The 24,389-nt window shown below is 48.8% G+C and overlaps 1 protein-coding gene across 2 annotated transcripts in view; it reads left to right on the forward strand.

Moving 5' to 3' along the window:
- ALG9 (ALG9 alpha-1,2-mannosyltransferase) overlaps positions 1–23,891 on the forward strand; it is a 121,988-nt gene extending 98,097 nt beyond the window's left edge. For both annotated transcript variants that reach the window (XM_075329179.1, XM_075329180.1), the window contains exon 15: positions 20,529–23,891. In XM_075329179.1, the coding sequence (XP_075185294.1) occupies positions 20,529–20,652 (124 nt within the window). In that variant the 3' untranslated portion in view covers positions 20,653–23,891. The remainder of the gene's footprint in view (positions 1–20,528) is intronic.
- The last annotated feature ends 498 nt before the right edge of the window (positions 23,892–24,389 follow it).

Here is a 24,389-nt window from a genome sequence, read left to right on the forward strand (position 1 = left end):
GAGAGGCCGATGCTGGGGGAGGCTGATGCTGGGGGAGGCTGGGAGGAGAGAGGCTGATGCTGGGGAAGGCTGGGAGGAGAGAGGCTGATGCTGGGGACAGAGGAGAGGCTGATGCTGGGAGTAGAGAGGCTGATGCTGGGAGTAGAGAGGCTGATGCTGGGAGGAGAGAGGCTGATGCTGGGAGGAGAGAGGCTGATGCTGGGATGAGAGAGGCTGATGCTGGGAGGAGAGAGGCTGATGCTGGGGGAGGCTGGGAGGGGGAGGCTGATGCTGGGGGAGGCTGGGACGAGGGAGGCTGATGCTGGTGGAGGCTGATGCTTGGGGAGGCTGATGCTGGGGGAGGCTGGAAGGAGAGAGGCTGATGCTGGTGGAGGCTGATGCTTGGGGAGGCTGATGCTGGGGGAGACTGGGAGGGGAAGGCTGATGCTGAGGGAGGCTGGGAGGAAGGAGGCTGGGAGGAGAGAGGCTGATCCTGGGGAAGCCTGGGAACGGGAGGCTGATGCTGAGGGAGGCTGGAAGGAGAGAGGCTGATGCTGGGGGAGGCTGGAAGGAGAGAGGCTGATGCTGGTGGAGGCTGATGCTTGGGGAGGCTGATGCTGGGGGAGACTGGGAGCGGAAGGCTGATGCTGAGGGAGGCTGGGAGGGGGAGGCTGGGAGGAAGGAGGCTGGGAGGAGAGATGCTGATCCTAGGGAAGGCTGGGAAGGGGAGGCTGATGCTGAGGGAGGCTGGAAGGAGAGAGGCTGATGCTGGGGGAGGCTGGAAGGAGAGAGGCTGAGGCTGGGAGGAGAGAGGCTGATACTGGGGAAGGCTGATGCTGAGGGAGGCTGGGAGGGGAAAGCTGATGCTGGTGAAGGCTGGGAGGACGGAGGCTGGGAGGAGAGAGGCTGATCCTGGGGAAGGCTGGGAGACGGAGGCTGATGCTGGAGGAGGCTGGAAGGAGAGAGGCTGATGCTGGCGGAGGCTGATGCTGGGGGAGGCTGGAAGGAGAGAGGCTGATGCTGGTGGAGGCTGATGCTTGGGGAGGCTGTGAGAGGGAGGCTTATGCTGAGGGAGGCTGGGAGGAGGGAGGCTGGGAGAGGTAGGCTGATGAGGGGTGCGCAGCATGGGGGAAGGTGTACGATGGGGGGTGCGCAGCATGGGGGATGGAGCACGATGGGGGTGCACACCTCCCCCCAAAACACACACACACACCGCCACACACGCACCGCACAACACACCACACACTGGGAACCACAAACACCGCTCTACACAGACACCCACACACACAGACAACGCCGCACACACACACAACACCCAACACACAAATACCGCGGCATACATAAATATACGCACATAGCGCGCAACACACACTGCACAAAACATACCTACCCCCAAAACACACATACGCACTCCACACCCACACAAACCGCGCAACACACACAGCACCACACACAGAACGCTGCAGACACACAGCGCTCCTCAAACAACGCAACACACATACAACACCGCTCTCACACCCCCCACACCCAGACAACACCCAGGACATTTACAGCGCCCCACACAAATACTGGCAACTACACACAACAACATCTATATATATATATATATATATATATATATATATATATATATATATAACACAAATCATACATTAACTACACAATACGTAAATTCTAGAATACCCGATGCGTAGAATCGGGCCACCTTCTAGTATATATATAATTGCCTTGTTCTGTCTGTCTGTCATGCTCCAAAATTGTGTCCTTACGGTGACACAAAGCTGATTGGCCGCTGGGCTCGCCATGGCCCCGCCCCCCCACACGGATTGGCCTCTCGCCCCGGCTCTCTGCAGGCTCCGCCCCCCTCACGCAATGCACGCTCGCTCTGGCCCAACTGACACGGAGCTCCGACTGCCAGGTGAGTACACACACACACATCAGATCACACTCACTCTCACACACACCTCACACATCACATCCACACACTCATCCTGGGATATCGCTTGCTTCTACACCGGCTCCGTCAGGATCCCAGCAGCGCCAGACATAACCTTGCGATGCTGGGATCTTGACGGAGCCCGTGAACGCTGGTAACAATTATACACATCGGGTAACTAAGGTCCCTTGGTTACCCGATGTGTATCATAGTTACCAGTGTACACCGGCTCCCGGTACACATGTGCAGGGAGCCGGCATTATACTCCTCTCCCCCCAGGACTACTCCTCCTATTACAGTCCTCCTATTATACTCCTCTCTGAGTATAATAGGAGAACTATTATAGCATGGGGGATGTAGCACGATGGGGGGTGCGCAGCATGGGGGATGTAGCACGATGGGGGGTGCGCAGCATGGGGGATGTAGCACGATGGGGGGTGCGCAGCATGGGGGATGTAGCACGATGGGGGGTGCGCAGCATGGGGGATGTAGCACGATGGGGAGGTGCGCAGCATGGGGGATGTAGCACGATGGGGAGTGCGCAGCATGGAGGATGGAGCACGATGGGGAGTGCGCAGCATGGGGGATGTAGCACGATGGGGGATGTAGCACGATGGGGGGTGCGCAGCATGGGGGATGTAGCACGATGGGGAGTGCGCAGCATGGGGGATGTAGCACGATGGGGAGTGTGCAGCATGGGGGATGGAGCACGATGGGGGGGTGCGCAGCATGGGGGATGGAGCACGATGGGAGGTGCACACCTCCCCCCAACACACACACACACACACACACACACACACACACACACAGGGAACCACAAACACCGCCATACACAGACACCCACACACACACACACACACATATATACACACATACACACACACACACACACACACACACACACAGGGAACCACAAACACCGCCATACACAGACACCCACACACACACACACACACATATATACACACATACACACACACACACACACACACACAGGGAACCACAAACACCGCCATACACAGACACCCACACACACACACACACACATATATACACACATACACACACACACACACACACACACACACACACACACACACAGGGAACCACAAACACCGCCATACACAGACACCCACACACACACACACACACATATATACACACATACACACACACACACACACACACACACACAGGGAACCACAAACACCGCCATACACAGACACCCACACACACAGACAACGCTGCACACACACAACACCCAACACACAAACACCGCGGCATACATAAATATACGCACATACCACGCAACACACACACACATTGCACAAAACATACCTCCTATCTATATATCTATATATCTATATATACACACATATATATATATATACACACATATACGTACAGATATATATATATAAAAGTATGTGTGTGTGTGTGTGTATATGTATGTATATGTGTGTCTATATATATGTGTGTGTGTGTATATATGGGTGTGTGTGTGTGTATATATATATATATGTATGTATATATATGTATGTGTGTATATATATATAATGTATATATATATATATAATGTATTTTTTTATATATATAGGAAATAAATCTAGTATCTATATATTTCTGCGCCATAATGTTATTTATCCTGCACCGTATTCATGACGAATTTTTATTTATTATTTTTTTTTTTTTGCAACCAGACTTTTTTTTTTTTTTCCCTGAAAATGTTGCGTTCTCCTCCATCCATCCTTGTGTCTGTCTTATCACGAGACATTAATAAGGACGGCGTTGATCTGGATGACGTCGCCCCCAACCTGTTCTCTCCATAAAGGGCACCTTAGCTTATCTGTGCTGCGGCGGAGTGTGCAGAAAGTTATCCCGCCTTACTGTCACCGTAGCCGTATCTATCCCCCCTAAGGACGTCATTAGAAGCCGAGCCGTCACCTCCCCTCTATGGTACCGTCTTCACGTGCGTCATTAGCAGCCCCTCAGGTGGAGAGGACGGGATCCACACTGCCAAGGTTAGGACATTATCATTCATTACGTATGTGCGTCCCAGTCCGCAGACGGCTCCGCGCTCCCCTCCAGAGATCACACGCTGGTGTGTGTCGGGTTTTTTTTTCTTTTTTTTGCTTTCTAGTCCCAGGGGCTCATGCAAGTAAAAAAAAAAAAAAAATACCGCTTGGCTCAGCACGGCCGTCATTGTTCTCCTGCCATTTGTCAGGTTAAGTCGTACAGCATTGACGTCAAAGCCGACGTCTCCGCTTAGGCTAGGACGCGAGGCGGACGGCTGCGAGGATGCCATCAGTCCCCCCTGCTTCGCGTGCAGAGATAACCAGCCGCATTCATTCATTCTCTGTCACTACAATAGGGAAGGAAAAAAAAAAAAAAAAGTTTTACGAGTGGAATAATTTGTGCCGTATTTGTGGACGCCACGCTGTGCGCAGCCACGGATTGTAAAATGGTATCTGGATTTATTACATTCGAAGCTTTATGTAACGAGCTAGAGTAAATCGCATCACCTACTGCAGGAGCCAATGATAGGAGCCCCAATGTAGTGGTGTGTGATATGGTGTATCACAAAAGTAAGTACACCCATCACGTGTGTGTTTGTGTGTGTATGTATAGGTGTGCCGCCCCCGTGCCAGCAGGCGCCGCTGCTCAGATCCAGACCTTCAGGGGTGTGGTGGCTCAAGGGTCTCCGGACCCGGGGGTCTTGCGGACACGCCGAATAAAATGGGGGGGCGTAGATGTACGGGCTAGGCCGTAATAAGTTCGTGACGCCACCCACACTGTGTGGTGAGGTGGGACACCACGGCTGCTGTTATGGGGCACCTGGGGGAGATGTTGTGCAGCAAGGTGTTAACCCCTCCGTGGGCAAGGATGGTGGCCCCGGGACCCGATGGCTCTGGTACAGGGGGAATGACGACCGCAGGGGTTGTTGGTGTACTCACTTTCAGTAAATCACTCAAGTCTCTGGTAAACCAAGGTGGTGGTGGCCGGTGCCGTGGCCGGTTGCATTCGGGATCCCCCACCCGGCTGGTGGTCTCTATCATTTTCCTGTACTGTTTAAGTAGAAAGGACTTCCCAGTTTGAAACGTAGGAGTCCGCTCCCGGCTGGATGTGGCCTAAGGAGCCGTGCCCGCAGACGCTGGCCCGTAGGATCTATGGGCCCTGGCGGTGACCTTATCCCTAATCGGTGGGCTGTTGTCTTCTATGAGGGACTTTGGGTGGGACAGGACGTCTAGTCCTGGCCTCAGTTGGTTAATTAACCAGTTCCATTTGTTTCTGGATCCTGGCTTCAGAGTCCGAGTACCCCCCTTTGTGCTACGGTTTCTGGGTCGGTTCCCCGGGTCTGTACCGGCGGGCTACAACCCTGGCCCGGTCCACCTCGGTTCCACCAAGCCGTCTTCCCGTCTCCTGCTGATGGAGACCACCATCTGCCTCCTAGCCAAGGCACCAGGGCTCCTACCCTGGCACCTGTCAGTCAGCCTCAGGCCTGACACACAGGCCTGACCTCCACTACACACTCCTCTCTCCTTGAACTCTAGGACTCAACTCCACAACTGCTGCTTTTCCCGCCCCGGGCTGTCTGGACCCCTGGGTGGGCGTGTCACAACCGCCTGGTCACGCCCACTGGTGTGTCTATCTGTCCCTAAGGGGGGGTGACTAGGGTTTCTGGTTGGCTGTGTGTTTCCTAGTGAGGGAACGGTGTAATGCGGGGGCCTATTTGTGACTACCTGGTTTTGCCAGGGCGCCATATATACAGTGTATCAGATTTTTGTAAATATTTTATTAGTGATGGGTGGACCCGGACTGTTTAAGTCCAGACCTAGAATTCTCAGGGAATTACGGGTATTGATCCAGGTCCAGCACTTTATTAATGCAAAAATCTAAAGGAAAAATAAAGAAAAATAATAAAAGCAAGTGGCGCTATACTTACCGAGGCTCCGGTGCAGCTGTACACTGCTCCCGCGGCCGCTCAATCTCTTCCGGGGCCGCTCATTACCTTTATTGCATATGCACTGCTTTCCCCACTCACCGGCATCTGTCATTGGTTGCACTGAGACGCGCCCCCACACTGAGTGACAGCGTGTCAGCCGACGGCAAAAAAAAATCACAGGTGCTGTCTGACAGTCTATATCGTACATTAAAAATAACTGTTTGGCATAGGGTTCCCCCGTATTATACTTAGCACAGTTAAAGCATATGGTTACAGGCTGCAGCCCCCAGCCGTGCGCTTATCTTGGCTGTGTATCAAAATAAGAGGAACCGCATGCAGATATATATATATATATATATATATATATATATATATATATATATAATATTACATTTTTAAATAATTAAAAGCGGTATGCAAGATACCCAGCCAAGATAAAGCCAGACAGCTGGGGGCTGGTATTCTCAGGTTGGGGGAACCCATGGGTATTAGGAGCCACCAGCCTAAGAATAGCAGCCTGCAGCCTCCCAGGATTGTCGCATCCATTAGATGCGACAATCCCAGCACTTTACCCAGCTCTTCCTGATTGTGGAAATCTGGGTAATAAGGGGTTAATCGCAGCTCACAGCTCTCACTTAGCCCTAGATTAGTAATGGGTGGCATCTGAGACACCCCCCCCCATCACTAATCTGTAAGTGAAAGTAAATAAACACAAACATCCTTTATTTGAAATAAAAGACAAGAAAAACACCCTCTTTCACCATTTTATTAACCCCCCAAAACACTCTGCAGGTACGATGTAATCCAAACGGGATCCCACGACAATTCCAACTCTGCTACATTACTGAAAGCACAGCATGCGATCATGGTACATGACCGCCCGCTGCGTACTTCAGGTAGAGACTGAGCAGCAATCAGCGGTGATGTCATTCAGGTAAATTGCGGGCACAGCTGGAGGTTCTCACGTCCTTCCACCTGTGACCGTAGGTGACTTCATTAAACTCAGTGACTTCACCTGAGGTGAGGTCACTGAGTTCAATGAGGCCCCTTGAGGTCAGGTTACCTGCTGTCACAGGTGGTGTGCTCACAGTAAAGTCAGCTGTAACTGTGTCAGTTCCTTGCACTGCCGCCAATAACTGGAAACAAGCGGCTGCAGGGAGGATATTACTTATTTTTCTCCCTGTAGCTGCTGCTCCAGTAACACGGTTTAAATACTATGCAGCTAATAAATAGCTAATAATTAATCTACACTTGTATATAAATATTTGTGAAGGGTCATTAGACCAGCGCCATACACAGTTGGCCAATGTCGGTGGGACTGGCCGGCAGTTTAATTGTAGTCCATGTATCTTGACTCTCCACACCCCCCCCCCTCCCCCGACAAGTAAGAAAAATGGGACCAATTGAATTTGGACACTTGATTTGTTTGTTCTGCTTGCATATAGGGTTGAAGAACACATGCATGCTCAGCCAATTCGAGCATGCAGATGTAATGGGTGGGAGGTTAAGGGGCGCTGTACAACGACTGTGAACTAACCATACCGGGGTCTTCTGCAGAAAGCTCAGTCAGCCGACCCTTATCGCGTGCGTGGTTAGTTCAGTCGTTCTGTAGCGCCCCTCGTCCAGCCGGGACACGGTGCACACTCATCGGTACAGATCAGGTATTGTGCATGTGTCACCGGGTGTGCGGCAGCATCTTGTGACGTCCACTGTGGAGAGGCGCTGCAGAACCTCTTGCATCCCTCCAAAGGCTGTGGAGAGAAAATACTGACCCCGTACAGTGTGAAACAAAATATTCCGACATTGAATCGTCAGCTGCAGCCGAGCAGTAAAGAAAAGCGAGGTCAGCGAGGTCCCCCAGGTATCGGGTGATTAGCGAGCCTGGCGGTCACCGCCCCAGCTGGCGCTGTCAGGGCACACACCACCGCTAATTGGATTGTGCTGTAGACTGCGCCGCTCCGGTCACAACACAAACCAGCAGATATTAATATGTGAAAATGGGATTAGCCCACATTCCAGGGCTCTCAATGATTGCAGCTAATGAGCACGGTCTGCAGCCGAGCCGGCCGATGCCGTAACACGCCGGGAGCCGCAGACTGCTACCTCACCTCTGCTGGCTGCAAGATTTCACTATTAAAGGGACCTTCTCAGGAGTCAGGACCCCTTTATTATTGAATCTAGTAATATGGCTGCAGAGGTCACCGTGCAACCAGAATGATCCTGTCTTATAGTAATCCGATGTGTCAGGGCTGAGAAATCAATGTGTTTTTGGGATGTGAAGAGGTGCTCTCTGCCCCAGGGATGTGGCGGTGCACTCTGTGCCCGAGGGATGTGGCACTACGCTCTGTCCCGGGGGGTGTGGCACTACAGTGTCTCCCGGGGGGGTGGCGGTGCACTCTGTCTCTTGGGGGGGGGGCTCTCTATCCCCCGGGGGGTGTGGCGGTGCTCTCTATCCCCCGGGGGTGTGGCGGTGTGCTCTGTCTCCCGGGGGGGTGGCGGTGTGCTCTGTCTCCTGGGGTGGTGGCGGTGCGCTCTGTCTCCCGGGGGGGGGGGTGTGGCGGTGCGCTCTGTCTCCGGGGGGGGGGGGGGTGGCGGTGCCCTCTGTCTCCTGGGGGGTGTGGCGGTGCCCTCTGTCCCCCGAGGGGGTGTCGCGGTGCGCTCTGTCCCCCGTTGGGTGTGGCGGTGCGCTCTGTCCCCCGTTGGGTGTGGCGGTGCGCTCTGTCTCCTGGGGGGGTGGCGGTACGCTCTCTCCGCTGTTTGGTGTGGCGGTGCGCTCTGTCCCCCGTTGGGTGTGGCGGTGCGCTCTGTCCGCTGTTTGGTGTGGCGGTGCGCTCTGTCCCCCGTTGGGTGTGGCGGTGCGCTCTGTCCCCCGGGGGTGTGGCGATACGCAGATCCAAGTTGCAGCCAATTATAGGGCCACTTTCATAAGAATCCCACTATTGTATTTGTTTGTTTCCGGGGTTTGGGGTTTGGTTCTCCTTAAAGGGGTTGTCCAGTTAAAATAAGGTTTCACCCACCCATAGGATAAGTGATGACTTGCTGATTGAGTCCAACATTGGGAGCTGCACCAATCAATCGGCAGAACAGGGAACTTTTCCCTCCATTAAGATGCGGCAGCAGTGCACGTGCTCGGCCGCCGCTCCATTCATCCTCTATGGGGCTGCAGAGCTCATCACTCGCTTTTTTTCTTCAGCCCCATAGACAGTGAATGGAACGGTGTCCAACCTGCTGCAGCATGGGAAAAAAGATACCAATTGGAAATAAAAAAAAATCCCAAAACAATCTGTCAATCGAGCAGGTTCCAGCGTCGGACACCCACCAATAAGCAAGTCCTGCGTATAGGGGGGGAACTGTTTAACTAGACAACCCCTTTAAGGAGATGAATGTATGAGCTCGAGTTAAGTGTATTCCGTCATTAGCCGCAGTCTGCAGCTTGTACTGAGCAGCGGGACACCTCAGGAGGGAGGAGGTGCACTGAGGAGCTGTTATTTGGATGGAGATTACATTTGATCTGTTATGCTATACAGTTATTTCTATGGATTATCACATTAAACACACCAGCACCATCAGGTCTAACACATCTTTTTAATAATATATATGTGCTTTCTATTGTGAAATCTTTGACAGATCCCCGTGGTTGGGGATATAAGACGTCAGTTGGTCTCCCAACTGTCAAAGGCATCGAATTCAGCCGGACAGACCCCACTGTGCGCTGATGAGAGGCAAATACCCCGAAACATCTGTTTGCAGATGGAGGACTGCTCAGCTTGGGCTGCTGTATGCATTTGATAGTGTGGGGAGGGAGTGGGGTCACGTATCATTGATGCAGCAGCTCAGGGGCCCGCGAGGTGATGGGGGCCCCGTCACCTCCAAAGCAGGTGGATTGTGTATTATAAGGAGCAGAACAGGGAACTTTTCCCCCCATTAAGATGCAGCAGCAGTGCACGTTCGCGACCGCTGCTCCATTCATCCTCTATGGGGCTGCAGAGCTCATCGTTTGCTTTTTTTCTTCAAACTGCAAAGGGTCCAAATATTGTTCTTGCCCTAAATGAAGCCCCCCTGGATTGTAATCCGGGACCCCAGCGCTGGAATGCAATAATGCAAACTACAGAGTCGGTGTGCAATGCCAGAATCTGGACATGTTCTTCTTTCCTCTGTCTTCCCGGATCCTGTGACTCCTCAGTCTCCGCTTTGTGTCCTGATATAGACCGCCCCGAACCGTCCTATAATTACCTTTTGTAACAGGCCATGGCCGCCCCGACACGTTCTCCCGCTGCCGGCAGCTTCAATCAGCCGGAGAGAGCCGCTGTCAGGGAAAATCGAGCTGCAAAATCCGTGTGAAGTGCGTCCCACGGCGGCGCGGCCCAGCCATTAAACGCACTCCAGCTCCACTTTGATGATGACTTTTATTGTGTCGGCTCAATGCCGGGGGAGTGCTGTCAATAATCTGAAAAGTATAACACATGGATATCGAACCAGAGCCGCTCCCCCGGGACCCTCCGACGCACCGGCATCCAGCACTACTAGGCTCTGCATTTTCCATGGCCGCAAGTCTCTACCCCGAATAGAGAGCAGAGATCTGCAGAAACAATAAATCCTCCTCATCTGCTCCATTGTTTCTTCCAAAATGTTAGAGTTTAGCCAGGGTACTTTCACACTTGCGTTTATTTCCTTCCGTTACAATCCGCCCTTTTGGAAAACAGCGGAATCAGTTAACGGATTCCGCTGTTTCCCATAGACTTGTATGGGTGACGGATTGTACCAAAAGGACCTGCGTTGCTTCCGCTGGGCGACGCTCCGTTGCTTCCGCCCAGCGGGAGGAGCGCAGCATGTAACGTTATTTTGAGCAGCGGAATCCTCTGGATTTCACTGCGCATGCTCTTTTTTTTTTTTTTTTTTTAAATCAAACTTTATTTTGGCTTGCGCTGGCCGAACGTTCAGCTGAGCGCCCGGCCATCGGCAAGTCATAGCGCTCAGCTGAGCGCCCGCCCGCCGGCATGCCCGGGCGCCGGCAAGTGACAGCGCTCAGCTGAGCGACCGGCCGCCAGCATGCCCGGCCGCCGGCAAGTGACAGCGCTCAGCTGATCACCCGGCGGCCGGCTGCAGGGAGCGATCAGCTGATCACCCGGCGGCCGGCTGCAGGGAGCGATCAGCTGATCACCCGGCGGCCGGCTGCAGGGAGCGATCAGCTGATCACCCGGCGGCCGGCTGCAGGGAGCGATCAGCTGATCACCCGGCGGCCGGCTGCAGGGAGCGATCAGCTGATCACCCGGCGGCCGGCTACTGGGAGCGATCAGCTGATCACCCGGCGGCCGGCTACTGGGAGCGATCAGCTGATCACCCGGCGGCCGGCTACTGGGAGCGATCAGCTGATCACCCGGCGGCCGGCTACTGGGAGCGATCAGCTGATCATTCACAATAGTCTGCCGCTGGTAAAACTGTAAAAAAAAAAAAACAAAACGAATTGCGTTGTTTTGCAGCATCCGTTGCATCCGTTACACAACGCAATGCAACGGATACTGTTCAACGCAAGTGTGAAAGTACCCTTAAAGGGAAGAAAAAGAAAGACTTGTCTTTTTAAATGGGTAGAATTGCAACTGGTCACCGCTGCAGACGATCAGCACTGGCCGGTCTCTTAGTCAAGGAGCATAGAGCTTGCAAAAAACTGGTCACCGCTGCAGACTGCTTCTTGACTACGAGACCAGCCAACGCTGACAGTCTGCAGCGGTGACCAGTTCTATGCAAGCACTTTGCTCCTTGACTAAAGAGACGGGCCAGTGCTGACTGTCTGCAGCGGTTAACAGTTTTGTGCAAGCAGTTTGCTCCTTGACCAAGAGACCAGAACGACAGTCTGCAGCGGTGACTAGTTTTATGTAAGCACTTAACTCCTTGACTAAAGAGAGCGGACAGTACTGACAGTCTGCAGCGGTGACCAGTTTTGTGTAATCACTTTGTCAGCGTTGGCTGGTCTCGTAGTCAAAAAGCAAAGTGATTACACAAAACTGGTCACCGCTGCAGACTGTCAGCACTGGCAGGTCTCTTAGTCAAGGAGCAGACAGTCTGCAGCGGTGACCAGTTTTGTGTAATCACTTTGCTTCTTGACTAAAGAGACCAGCCAACGCTGACAAAGTGCTTACATAAAACTAGTCGCCGCTGCAGATTGTCAGCACTGGCCCGTCTCTTTAGTCAAGGAGCAAAGTGCTTGCATAAAACTGGTCACCGCTGCAGACTGTCAGCACTGGCCAGTCCCTTAGTCAAGGAGTAAAGTGATTGCAAGCTCTTTGCTTTCGGAGCTTGTAAGCACTCCTCTGAAGCTAGCCAGGGTGCAAGATTTGGCCAGCTGCAGTACCCACCACTATGAGGGGCACGGGTCCCTTTTAGGTTATGGGTGCATTGCCATTTTATCAGGGTAATGGTGACATGCAATTGTGAATATTTAAATTCTAAATTTCCAGGAGGAGCAATAGAGGGATGGCACGATGCAAAATTAAAAAATGCACTTTTTTTTTCTTCTATATCATTGCGCACATTCATCCAAACCGTGCACCTACCATACAATATGGTGACCTCTTAAGAAGACCTAATGCTTTTCGGCTGTGATGCCGTCAGTAAGGCTTTCTCTGCGGGGCGCACAGGCATTAGGGGTTTGTGCATTGACATCAGTGAGCGATATCCTTATATATATGGTGTGTGTTACTCATGGCCCCTGCAGCAGTAAAGCAGAAGACACACGTCTGCAGCCGGTCCATGCTTCATTAATCACTTGTCACAGTCGGGCTCCCTCCCAGGCTTTGTGCTGCAGCTCCACAAGATGCCCCTGCGCTCTCCAGCCTCTGCAGGCAGCTGCGCTCTCTAATCCCTTCTGACGCACTTGCTTACGTACACTCGTTCCATGGAGGAGACATACTCTTACTCTAGGCGGCTCACCGCAGAAAAAAAAAAAAAGCCATCCTGACAATAGACAGATTTAACCTCTAGCTTTGCTCCGCTGTTCTATTTTCGTGCAGGAATTTTGCATTAATTTTCAGAAGTTGCACCCGCTTTAAAGCTTTATTTCCAGCCAGTTTAGACACTGATACATCGCAGATTATCCGCACCAGCAAAATCCTTAGCAATTTGTGCATTTTTACATTGTGCATTACTACCCTCCTCCTTTTTTGCATTGCAAAAGTCAACGAAAAGCCATAAATTGCATCAGATTTAAAACCCGGGTCCGTTTTTGCTTTTTATTCAGTGTGTGGATGAGATTCTCTAAAAATCCCATTCATTTTGCTGGGACTGTGACATTGCAAAGTCTCCGCACTTCACTCCATTCCAAGGCTATAAATCCTCAGCACATCCGCCTTGTGGTATCATACCCTTCTTAAATAAAGCTGTGCAGAATTATTTTAAGGGCCAGTACCGGGTTTGTAAATTATGAATGAAGCGGAGCTCAAGATCAATGAAGCGCAGCAAAGTCACAGGGAGATCGAGCTCACAAACCGCAGCTCCAGAAATTGTCTGAGACTGTACAAGGGACCCGATGTATCTCTGGTAGCCACAAGGAGATCAAGCTCACAATCCGCAGTTCCAGAAATTGTCTAAAACTACTGAAGAGACTCGAGGTATCTCCATTAGTCCCATGGACATCAAGCTCACAAACCACAGCTCCAGAAATTGTCTAAAACTACTGAAGGGACTCGAGGTATCTTCAGCAGTGCCATGGAGATCAAGCTCACAATCTGCAGCTCCTGCAATTGTCTGAAACTGGAAAGGGGACTTGAGGTATCTTTGATAGCCCCATGGAGATCGAGCTCACAAACCACAGCTCCAGAAATTGTATGAGACTGTAGAAAGGATCTGAGGTCTCTCTGGTAGCCATATGGAGATCGAGCTCACAAACTGCAGCTCCAGCAATTGTCTGAAACCACAGAAGCGACCCAATATATATCTGATAGCCCCCATGGAGATAAAACTCACAAAACGCAGCTCCAGTAATTGTTTGGTATTGCAGAGGGGACCTGAGGTCTCTTTGATAGACCCATGAAGATCGAGCTCACAAACTGCAGCTCCAGAAAATTGGATGAGATTGTAGAAAGGACCTGAGGTATCTCTGGTAGCCACATGGAGATCAAGTTCACAATCTGCCGCTCCAGCAATTGTCTAAAACCTCTGAATAGACTCGAGGTATCTTCAGCAGGGCCATGGAGATCAAGCTCACAATCCGCAGCTCCAGCAATTGTCTCTAACTGCAGAAGGAACCTGAGACATCTCTGATAGCCTCATAGAGATCGAGCTCACAGACCACAGCTGCAGAAATTGTATAAGAATGCAGAATGAACCCAAAGTATTTCTCGTAGCCCTATGGAGATCAACAAACCGCAACTCCAGCAATTGTCTGAAACTATAGAAGGGACCCGCGGTATCTCCAGCAGCGAGACTGAATAGATCTGTGGTGTTTGCGATTGCTCTCCAGTCCATCTGTTCTCAGGATCACTGGGGTCCCAGTAGTCAGACCCCCAGCGATCAGTAAGCTATCCTCCATCCGATCTGCAGCCTCTGTCTTCAGCGCAATAACACAGACTGAGGAAGAACGAGTGCAAATAGGGTCTTACCAGATATAAAAAAAAGCAGTGTGTAATAATGCACACTCCCCTAATGGGGTTGTGAGGGTCGCAACCACCAGAGATAGCATACAGATAATGGCGGCTACCGCAGCCCCACGTGAATGAATGTTCAATGCTGGAGAGGAGAAGGGGTTAATGCCACGCTGTCGCCAAAAATGCTGAAAAAAATTGTTGATTTATTAATATTTTATTCCATAGGTCTATGCGTTTCAAGGTTCAAGACCTCTTCTTCAGGACCAAATAAAAGAAAAATCAATAATATTTTTTCTTTTTCTTTTTTTTGGTTCAAGACTTCTTCAGGACCAAGAAAAGAAGAAAAATATTGTTATTGTTGATTTTTCTTTTATTTGGTCCTGAAGAAGAGGTCTTGAACCAAAAAAAGAAGAAAAAATATTGTTATTGCTGATTTTTCTTTTTTTTTTGGTCCTGAAGAAGAGGTCTTGAACCTTGAAACACTTAAACCTATGGAATAAAATATTAATCAACAATTTTTTTTTTCATCATTTTTGGCGACAGTGCGGCATTAACCCCTTCTCCTCTCCTGTATTAAAGATGCAGCACAATAACGGAATACCGGCTGCCATAAAAAATGTCTGTATTCTGTCACAAGTAAATTTGTAACTACTTCTACGGATGGACATTAAGGAATTGACATTTAAGCAATCGCCTTATGTAAAGTGGCTTCATAATATAGCTTTTAAAAGCTGCAGCCGATCATTCGTCGGTGATCGATTGCAGCGGTCTCGGGACCTAGCTGTGAAACACAGTGTGGAGATGATAGGAGCTGTGCCAGGTCGAGAGGTCATTATGCCATTTTTTAATTTTATGCAGCAGCCTATACGTATGAAGAAGAGATTGTCCTCTCGTGAGCAACCCCTTTAATTTTTGGGTACATTCACACGGGGCGTATTTGCTGCAGAATTTCTGCAAAATTAAGAGATTGCTGTGGTTTCCATTAGTGAAATTGGTTCGGTGTGGGTGTCAAATCCGCATTGGCAGTCAGTTTGCACAGGTTTTTATAAAATTGGGGCAGAAGAAAAGCAATGTACCTCCCCATTAGGGGCACGTTCACACGGTCGAGGGCCTAACGCAGATTTCAGCTCAAATTTTGCAAACTTAATTCAGCATTCTAGTTTGTACGACCTACTCCACATGCCGCAGAATATCTCTGAACGCATTGCAAAAAAGTGGCTTCCTTCTTTGCTACACTTTGTGTCTGTTACATTTTTACAGTTTTTTTGCAGCTTTTCTCGTACAATTAAAGCGTAGGTAGAGTCTGTAAATGTCATCTATTGGCCCGAAGCCGTGCAGCATAGAAAAGGTTAATGACGGAGGCGACTCAACAGGCACAAGCGGCCCCCGACTTGATCCTCTGGGGGGTTTTCACAGAGCTCAATTGACGTCAGGTCCTGTGCAGTCGGAGATGAGCTCCTGATACTCGGAGAGACGGTAATTGAATTAGAGAGCAGCCACCTAATTACGGCAGCAGACACTTCATTGTCAGGAACCATTTCATTACAGATAAGGCGAGAGCTCGGATTTCAGCAGATCACGGCGGGGACGGTTCTGCTCCCGGCTATGACACACTCTTCTCTTGCGTAATTGGTCCCATGAGACGTAACTACTCCAACCACCCTGGCTCCGCGGCGGAGCTGTAGACATTACCGGTCTTTATTCGTGGGGATGGTAGGACGCGTTTCATAGAAAATTGCCGGGATAATAGTAGATTTATGATTATTTACTGCTAGTAATAGGAGCAAAAGAGATGGGGCTCATGGTGGAATCCAGAAGTTTGCAAAATTGGTTTCATTTCGATCATCCACCCTATAGGATTTATCTTGTCATGTCCGTTCCCGCAGCCGCCCACCCATCCATGGATAAACGTAGATGCTCATTTGCAAAACTTAGTTATACATTATGTTATGGAACTCACTTGACACATTGTAGTAAGGGAGACGCTGAAGCTATAAGCAGTGTATCTCCAGAGTGTAGTTAGCAGGGAAACCACCAGAGGGCAGTAGAGTAGTCAGTAAACCAGGTCAGCAGGAGGAAGTCTAGACAATAGTATAAGGATAGTCAAATCGTGGTCAGGTGATCGCCGAGGGTCAGAAGCCGGGAAGTCACAGATATAACAGAAGGGAGAGACAGAGGCCAGAGTCAGGAATGTGGATACAGGTCAGATGTCGGGAAGTCCAAGTACAAACAAGGGAGGAGGATAAACAGGGAAGGGTAGTCCAGGACAGACGGATGAATGGAAGAGGGTATGGGTCAGAACAAGGTAGCTGGGAGGCAGAGCAGATCAAGTAACTTACCAGAGCCAGAAACACACGCTGCAGGGCATAAACTATCACTGGCACTGAACCGGAGGTGCAGCACCAGGCAATAGGGTCCGGGAAACCGGGGCAAGGCAGGGAGGCGTTAACTCCTAATATTACCAAGCCAGAGCTGGGAGAAATAGTCAAACCACAGTGGCCAATACAGGCCTGGATCATGACCTCACCAATATTCTTCAGGTCTTAAAATCACCACGATCTTCAGCTGTGACTTTCGGGCGCGGCAGTCCTTTTTCCGGCTTTTTAGAGACAAAAGCCCTTCGAGGGGGGCCATAACAGACGTTGACCTCCATTGTCTTCCAGTTTTTTGTATGAAGGAGGCTGGTTGCGTTAGTGACAAGCAAAGGGGTAACAATGTTTTGAGCTTTTGACTTTCAGGCTCCATATCTCACCATCCACTACAGCCTTGCCCATGAGACGACCTTTATTTTATAGACAATCATCTTGGCTATCTCGTGCATACATTTGACTTGATTTAGTATATGATTTGTTATGCTGATTCTTGTCATGTCACTGCATTGTTAAATGTCACGGGGTGTGAGAGGATAATAGGACTGGGGCTCCTAGACTGGCCCTAATCCCAGAGATACTTCTAATGGTGAAGATGTCTGGGTCGCTTTCCTTGCCCTGTTCCTGGCCAGCCCTGATCTACTACCCCTCTCGCTCTCCCCAGGGTAGGACCGGGACAGGAATGGTTGAAACCACAGATAAAGACAAACAGGGAAACCAAAAATCTATATCACACAACTTGCACACGGAGATATAAGACAATATATGATGAGGAAGAACTAAAGAGTAGGGAGGAAATAACCAGACAATGATAGGATTTCCGCAGCACGCAATAAATCACCAGCAACAGGAACACCACAGCACACGGACCAGTTTAGCAAAAGCTATAGTTGGCATGGGAGGACAGGCTCCACCATCTTAAATAGATAGGAGCAACTGTGATAGGTCTCCCACAACATGTAATCCAAGAGGTAACCATCAGGTTAGTATGGATTAACTCGTGCAAGCCCAATCACTAATGCACACAGCTGGTCGACGCCTGTGCCTGCTTTTGCAACTTAGAAGCACCAGTGAAGGCATAGTGTGACTTGTCAGATTCTGCAGTGTGAACAGCCTCAGATGCCACCATGATACTTGGCGAGTTTAGAGCCAAACACTGTCTGACATTAATATTTTGCTCCTAGTGGTTGAAAAATCTTTTTCTTCCTGTATACTACAAATCACAACCTGTTCTCACATTCCCTAATAGCTCAGTGTGTTATAATGTTGATTCCCAAGCGGAAGTTCACTAGTTTGAATTGAGGAGCAGCCATGAAGATTTCCCAAGAAAAGAGAAAAAGCATCATCCAGCTCCTTAATAGCGGTCTCTCTCAGCCAAGAAAATTGCCAAACTCCCATCATGTGAGGCCATGACGGTTGGAAGAATACAAAATGAAGTCCGGCCATCCATTCAAAAGCCAAGAGGTGACGTCCAGGCAAAATATTGGAGTCAGGAAGTCACTCATCACAAGGTCTACCAGTTCTGGAGACACCCGGCAGTGACGGTGGCTTGTATCCTGCGTAATAGTGAGATCACCGACTTCCATGCAAGAACCGTGTGACGCATGCTACACAAGTCTGGAATGGTGGCCCGAAAAAAGGTGAAGAAACCTCGACTGCAATATCATCTTAAGAAGTGTCGGCTCAAGTTTACAAAGACGAGTAAAAAGTGGAAGATTGGAAACTGGTGATTTGCAGTGATGAGACGAAAATCAGTAGACTGCTCTGATGGGGGCAAATTGGTCTGGGACTATCAGGGGAAAAGGGGCTAATGGATCGAGAAATTGAAGGAACTGTGAAGTTCGGTGGAGGAAACCTGATGATATGGGGGTGATTCACAACCAAAGACGTTGGAAACTTGACCAGGATTGATGGTGATCTCAATTCTGAGTTATATGTGAATGTCCTACAAGATGAGTTACTTCATACATTCGTGTACTATGGGTATGAAAAGGACAACTGTGTTCTATCAGGACAATGACCAGAAGCATACGCCGAGACTGGAGAAAAAAATGGTTCAATGACGTAGAGGAGCTGGATTGTCCCCACAGTCCCCAGACCTCAACCCAATCCAACACTTGTGGGTAAAGGTGAAGAAAAAGCTGTATAGATCCCTAAGTGATCTGACCAATATACACCAATACTGGGAACGTGTAGAAGAGACCTGACCAGTATACACCAACACTGGGAACATGGAGAAGACACCTGACCAGTTTACACCAACACCGGGAACATGGAGAAGAGACCTGACCAGTTTACACCAACACTGGGAACGTGGAGAAGAGACCTGACCAGTATACACCAACACTGGGAACATGGAGAAGAGACCCGACCAGTATACACCAACACTGGGAACGTGGAGAAGAGACCTGACCAGTATACACCAACACTGGGAACGTGGAGAAGAGACCTGACCAGTATACACCAACACTGGGAACGTGGAGAAGAGACATGACCAGTATACACCAACACTGGGAACGTGCAGAAGAGACCTGACCAGTATACACCAACAGTTGGAATGTAGAGAAGAGACCTGACCAGTATACACCAACACTGGGAACGTGGGGAAGAGACCTGACCAGTATACACCAACATTGGGAACGTGGGGAAGAGACCTGACCAGTATACACCAACATTGGGAACGTGGCGAAGAGACCTGACCAGTATACACCAACACTGGGAACATGGAGAAGAGACCTGACCAGAATACACCAACACTGGGAACATGGCGAAGAGACCTGACCAGTATACACCAACACTGGGAACATGGAGAAGAGACCTGACCAGTATACACCAACACTGGGAACGTGGAGAAGAGACTGGAGATCAGATTTCGGTCCAGACATTCTTGAATCCGATGAGGAGCTCCGAAAGATTCAGGCAGTGCTGAGAGCCAAAGGTGGAATTAGAAAATACTAATAATATAAAATGTTAGATTTTTAGGAGCAAAACAGTCAGTAACAATGCAGTGACATGGCAAGAATCTGCATAACTAGTCATATGCTAAATAGCTACTAGTCACATTTATGTATGAGATAGCCAAGATGATTTTCTATAAAATGATCATCTCACACTCAAAGCTGTAGTGGATGGTGAGCTACGAAATCTGAAAGACAAAGTGCAAAACATTGTTACCCTTTTGCTTGGCAGTGTAAGTCCGCATACTTCTCTGTAGCTGATGTAGAAACAGAGGAGGATCCCGGCTGATGGTGTGAGACCTGAGCTTTGTATGAAGGCTCACTTCATAATCTAAGCCAGCTTCCTTCTTAGTTGAAGTATAGGTAGATGAGGCCTGGTTTATCTATTGAATTGAGCAGTCAGCCTTATCTTCACACTTCACAATCTGGTTATACATCAGCTGGTACAAAGAAAGGGGTTGTTAGTTATTGAAATGAGCCGCCTTCAGACAAATCTCCAAAAGGTTCTCGGTGGCAGCCGGATTAAGACAGTCTTCACTTTTGCGGCTTCATGATGCCAAGGGGCCTTGTAGGTGCAGGTGCACCCAAGACGTTGGATGCAGAAGTGCAGACTGGTTGGCTCCTCGGTGGTAGCTGGACCAGGGCAGTCTTCCAGTGTCCTGCAGAGTTTTGCTCAACTCTAGTCTTTCCAAACCCGGTCTGCAGTAGAATTTTTATTCTGATTTCTATTTTACCTTGTATTAACCCTCTCCTCATCTTTTTCAGGTCTTCCAAACTGTTTCGAGCATTTTTCGTGCCGTTTGTATCCAGTTGGCACACAACATACTCCAATTACACCATTCTGAAAGCCCGTCGACCGAAGCAGGTGAAGAAGAAGAACTTGGGATGAGGAACGTCCCGATATTTCTGTCTCCTATTCCCGGTATGAGGCCTTTCATGGTGGACCTTCTTCGGTCAATATGTCCGAGCCCTGCAGCTTCCTGACTCTTCAGAACGGTCTTCTAATATCTTCTGCCACTAAGACCAACATGAAGTTGTTATACACAGATGTGAATTTTGGTGCCTTCACCGGGGATCATGAAGGCTGGGGTACGATATGACATATTCAGTGTTGTGTAGATAAGCGTGAAGTCTGTCCATGGGGAAAGCTCCGAGATCTACCTGGAATGGAATTTTTTGGGGGTATCTGAAGTGTTCTTGCCATCCTTACTGGAGCTTGGTCATTTTGTCTTGTTCTTCTTGGTGTAGGATTGGAAGATCCTCACGAATTGCCTCTGAAAACTCGAGATCTCCTCCTATTACGCCTAAAAGACTCCTACCTGGAATTGCTTGTCCTCATTTGTCATGTGTTTTTGGTCTGTACGAGTTGTATGAAGGCGATTTCATCAGTGTTTTGCGTCCAGAATTGGATTTTTCCATAATCTGGATTTGGTTTTCCAACTTTTTTGGAAATTCAACTCTGTCAATATACACTGCAGATTTTTTTCAATACATAGAGCAAAATTGGTTTTAGCGTGGATCTGTAGGAGAAAATTTGGAAAATATCGCTTGGGATTTCTTGGCCAAAAGGTGCAGATTTCTGCACGTTTCGCCCTTTGTATTGCTTACGTCCAACACTACATCTCTGTAGTCCACAAGAAGGCCGACTCCGCTCTCCCCATCCTCCGCTGTGTGCCCATGTTTTCCTGTGATGTTTCTTGCTCTCAGACCAAAGATCAGTTTAGTGATGTCACATTGTGGATCGAACCTCCCGATGAACCCGCGTTCCGAATCATGGGCCGATGTGACATTAGCATAGGACTGCATTTACAAGTTTAGCATTTCAGTCCTGTAACAAAGCTATAAATTGCACAACGCATGAGTGCAGCATGGATTGCACTCAGCTAATAATCCCGGCCATGTTTGCCCAAAATTAGCAACATTCCTAATTATCTTAGTTAAAAAATGTCCCAGAATTTTGCTTATTTGGCGCTCAGGTCCTCCATCTGCTCTGCAAAATGTTCCCCAAACCTCTGCACTGTACCCGGCCCTGACTGCTCCCCGTCTCTTGTCTGAATTGGGGCACAAACAGACTAGCGCATGCTGCATTTACTTATTCTCACGGACTTAAGGTCTTTGCAAAAATTTGACACCAAGGCTAATATTGGATCCGTGTACTGCTCTTTTCCACGAGGACCGAAGGTATGTTGGTCTGATTGTACCCTTAGAGATGGCAGCACTGAGGGTGAAAAGGTTAGACAATTCAGAGCACTAAGGGGAAAGCATCCAAGTTATCAGGGAGGGCAGATCACTCAGGCAATAGATTGGCAGGCCAGTGCATGATGCTTATCGAGATATAGATAGGGAAATCACTTGAGGAATGAAGCTGTGCTAATAGCTAGTGCATGAAAGCTAGTTATGACCGCAACCTACCTGAACACCAGATATCACTCAGGCTGTAGTTAAGAGGAAAGCGGATGAGACTTCTTGAGATGTAGATAGGGAAATCACTTGAGGAATGAAGCTGTGCTAATAGTGCATGAGAGCTAGCGACAACTGCAAAAATCCTAAACACCAGATATCACTCTCTGTAGATAGGGAGGAAACGGATGAAGCTTCTTGAGAAATGAAGCTGTGCTAATAGCTAGTGCATGAGAGCTAGTGATGACAACAACATACCTGAACACCAGCTATCACTCTGTAGATAGGGAGGAAAGCAGATGAGGCTTTTTGAGATGTAGATGGAGAAATCACTTGAGAAATGAAGCTGTGCTAATAGTGCATGAGAGATAGTGATGACCGCAACATACCTGAACACCAGCTATCACTCTCTGTAGATAGAGAGGAAAGCGAGTGAGGCTTCTCAAGATGTGGATAGGGAAATCACTTGAGAAATGAAGCTGTGCTAATAGCTAGTGCATGAGAGCTAGCGACAACTGCAAAAAACCTAAACATCAGATATCACTCTCTGTAGACAGGGAGGAAAGCAGATGAGGCTTCTTGAGATGTTGATGGGGAAATGACTTGAGAAATGAAGCTGTGCTAATAGCTAGTGATGACAACAACATACCTGAACACTAGCTATCACTCTCTGTAGATAGGGAGGAAAGTGTGTGAGGCGTCTCGAGATGTAGATGGGGAAGTGACTTGAGGAATGAAGCTGTGCTAATACCGTAGCTAGTGCATGAGAGCTAGTGATGACCGCAGTGTACCTGAACACTAGATACCACTCTCTGTAGATAGAGAGGAAAGCGAGTGAGGCTTCTCAAGATGCAGATAGGGAAATCCCTTGAGAAATGAAGCTGTGCTAATAGCTAGTGCATGAGAGCTAGTGACAACCGCAACTCACCTGAACACACAAACCTTTATACTGAACAGGCACAAATCCACATGAAAACGATACTAGGAACAGATTGCAAAATGCAAATCAAGGGGTCTAAAATTAAATAATGGATGGAATATCGCAGACTGGAACTTAGTGCAACTTTATTTTCAATATGTCATATATATAAAAATGATTTTTTTCCATGTGAAATTCGTCCATAACCTTTTCAAAACAGTCGATTTGTCAACTTATTGTGTTGCTCATAAATATTGGACCATTTCATTGAAGCTGCTTATTTATGTGGTTGTTATAGTAATATTCTCAATAGTTTCTTTTTGTGAGGACCAGAATTTAGGAGTTAAAAGAAGAAAACAAAAATCAAAAACTCTAAATTTGGGTTCAGACATTGTTTATGTGAAGGGCAGATTTCTTTTGTTACATTTTTCTGAATGAACATGTTCCACTTGCTCCATATTTCACATCAATTGTTTTCGGCTGCGCCTCCCGGCTCTACTCCATGATGTCTTCTGAGGGACGTGTGTTGGTGATTGGACTTATTATAACATCCTCAAATCCTCAAATAAACAGGAATTTATGAGGATTGTGGAAATTAGTAATTTTAATCACTTAGACCTTTTGGGGTCCTCCATCCGCATCCCACCCGTACAGACCTGGCCTAAGCTGGAAACTCATTTACTTTTTATGTTGACCGCAAATGTATTATGTATGTCGGAAATGATACATATAGCATTGTTTTATGTAGTTGGGTCATACAAATGGTAAAAATGAAGATATTTTTGTTCCAATATAAGAAGGAACGGCACTCACCAGGTCTTTGCTGTGCAGGGTATGGTTTATTTCAAACGTAGAGGTTACATGTGCGGAGAGGGCTGGTGGTGAGGGAGAGCACGCCGGACACAACAGACGACAGCCGTTTCGCACTTACACCTGGTGTAAGTGCGAAACGGCCGTCGTCTGAAGTGTCCGGCGTGCTCTCCCTCCCCACCAGCCCTCTCCGCACATGTAACCTCTACGTTTGAAATAAACCATACCCTGCACAGCAAAGACCTGGTGAGTGCCGTTCCTTCTTATATTGGATCATACCTTGTCTCCTCGCACATGTGCACCCCAGAGCAGCACTGATTCATGCCCATATGCTATAGACTTTTCCATAAGGATACGTTTGTTGCTGAGTAGTGCCCTGATCTCCTCTTTCACCATTGAAGATATTTTTGTGCCATACATGGTGGACTTAAAACCCTCATACTCATCAGACTAACCCCGCTGATTTCAGTGGAAGCAGTTGACCATCTAATGTATAT

Source organism: Anomaloglossus baeobatrachus, chromosome 11, assembly GCF_048569485.1.
Source record: "Anomaloglossus baeobatrachus isolate aAnoBae1 chromosome 11, aAnoBae1.hap1, whole genome shotgun sequence".
Classification (NCBI taxonomy): domain Eukaryota; kingdom Metazoa; phylum Chordata; class Amphibia; order Anura; family Aromobatidae; genus Anomaloglossus; species Anomaloglossus baeobatrachus.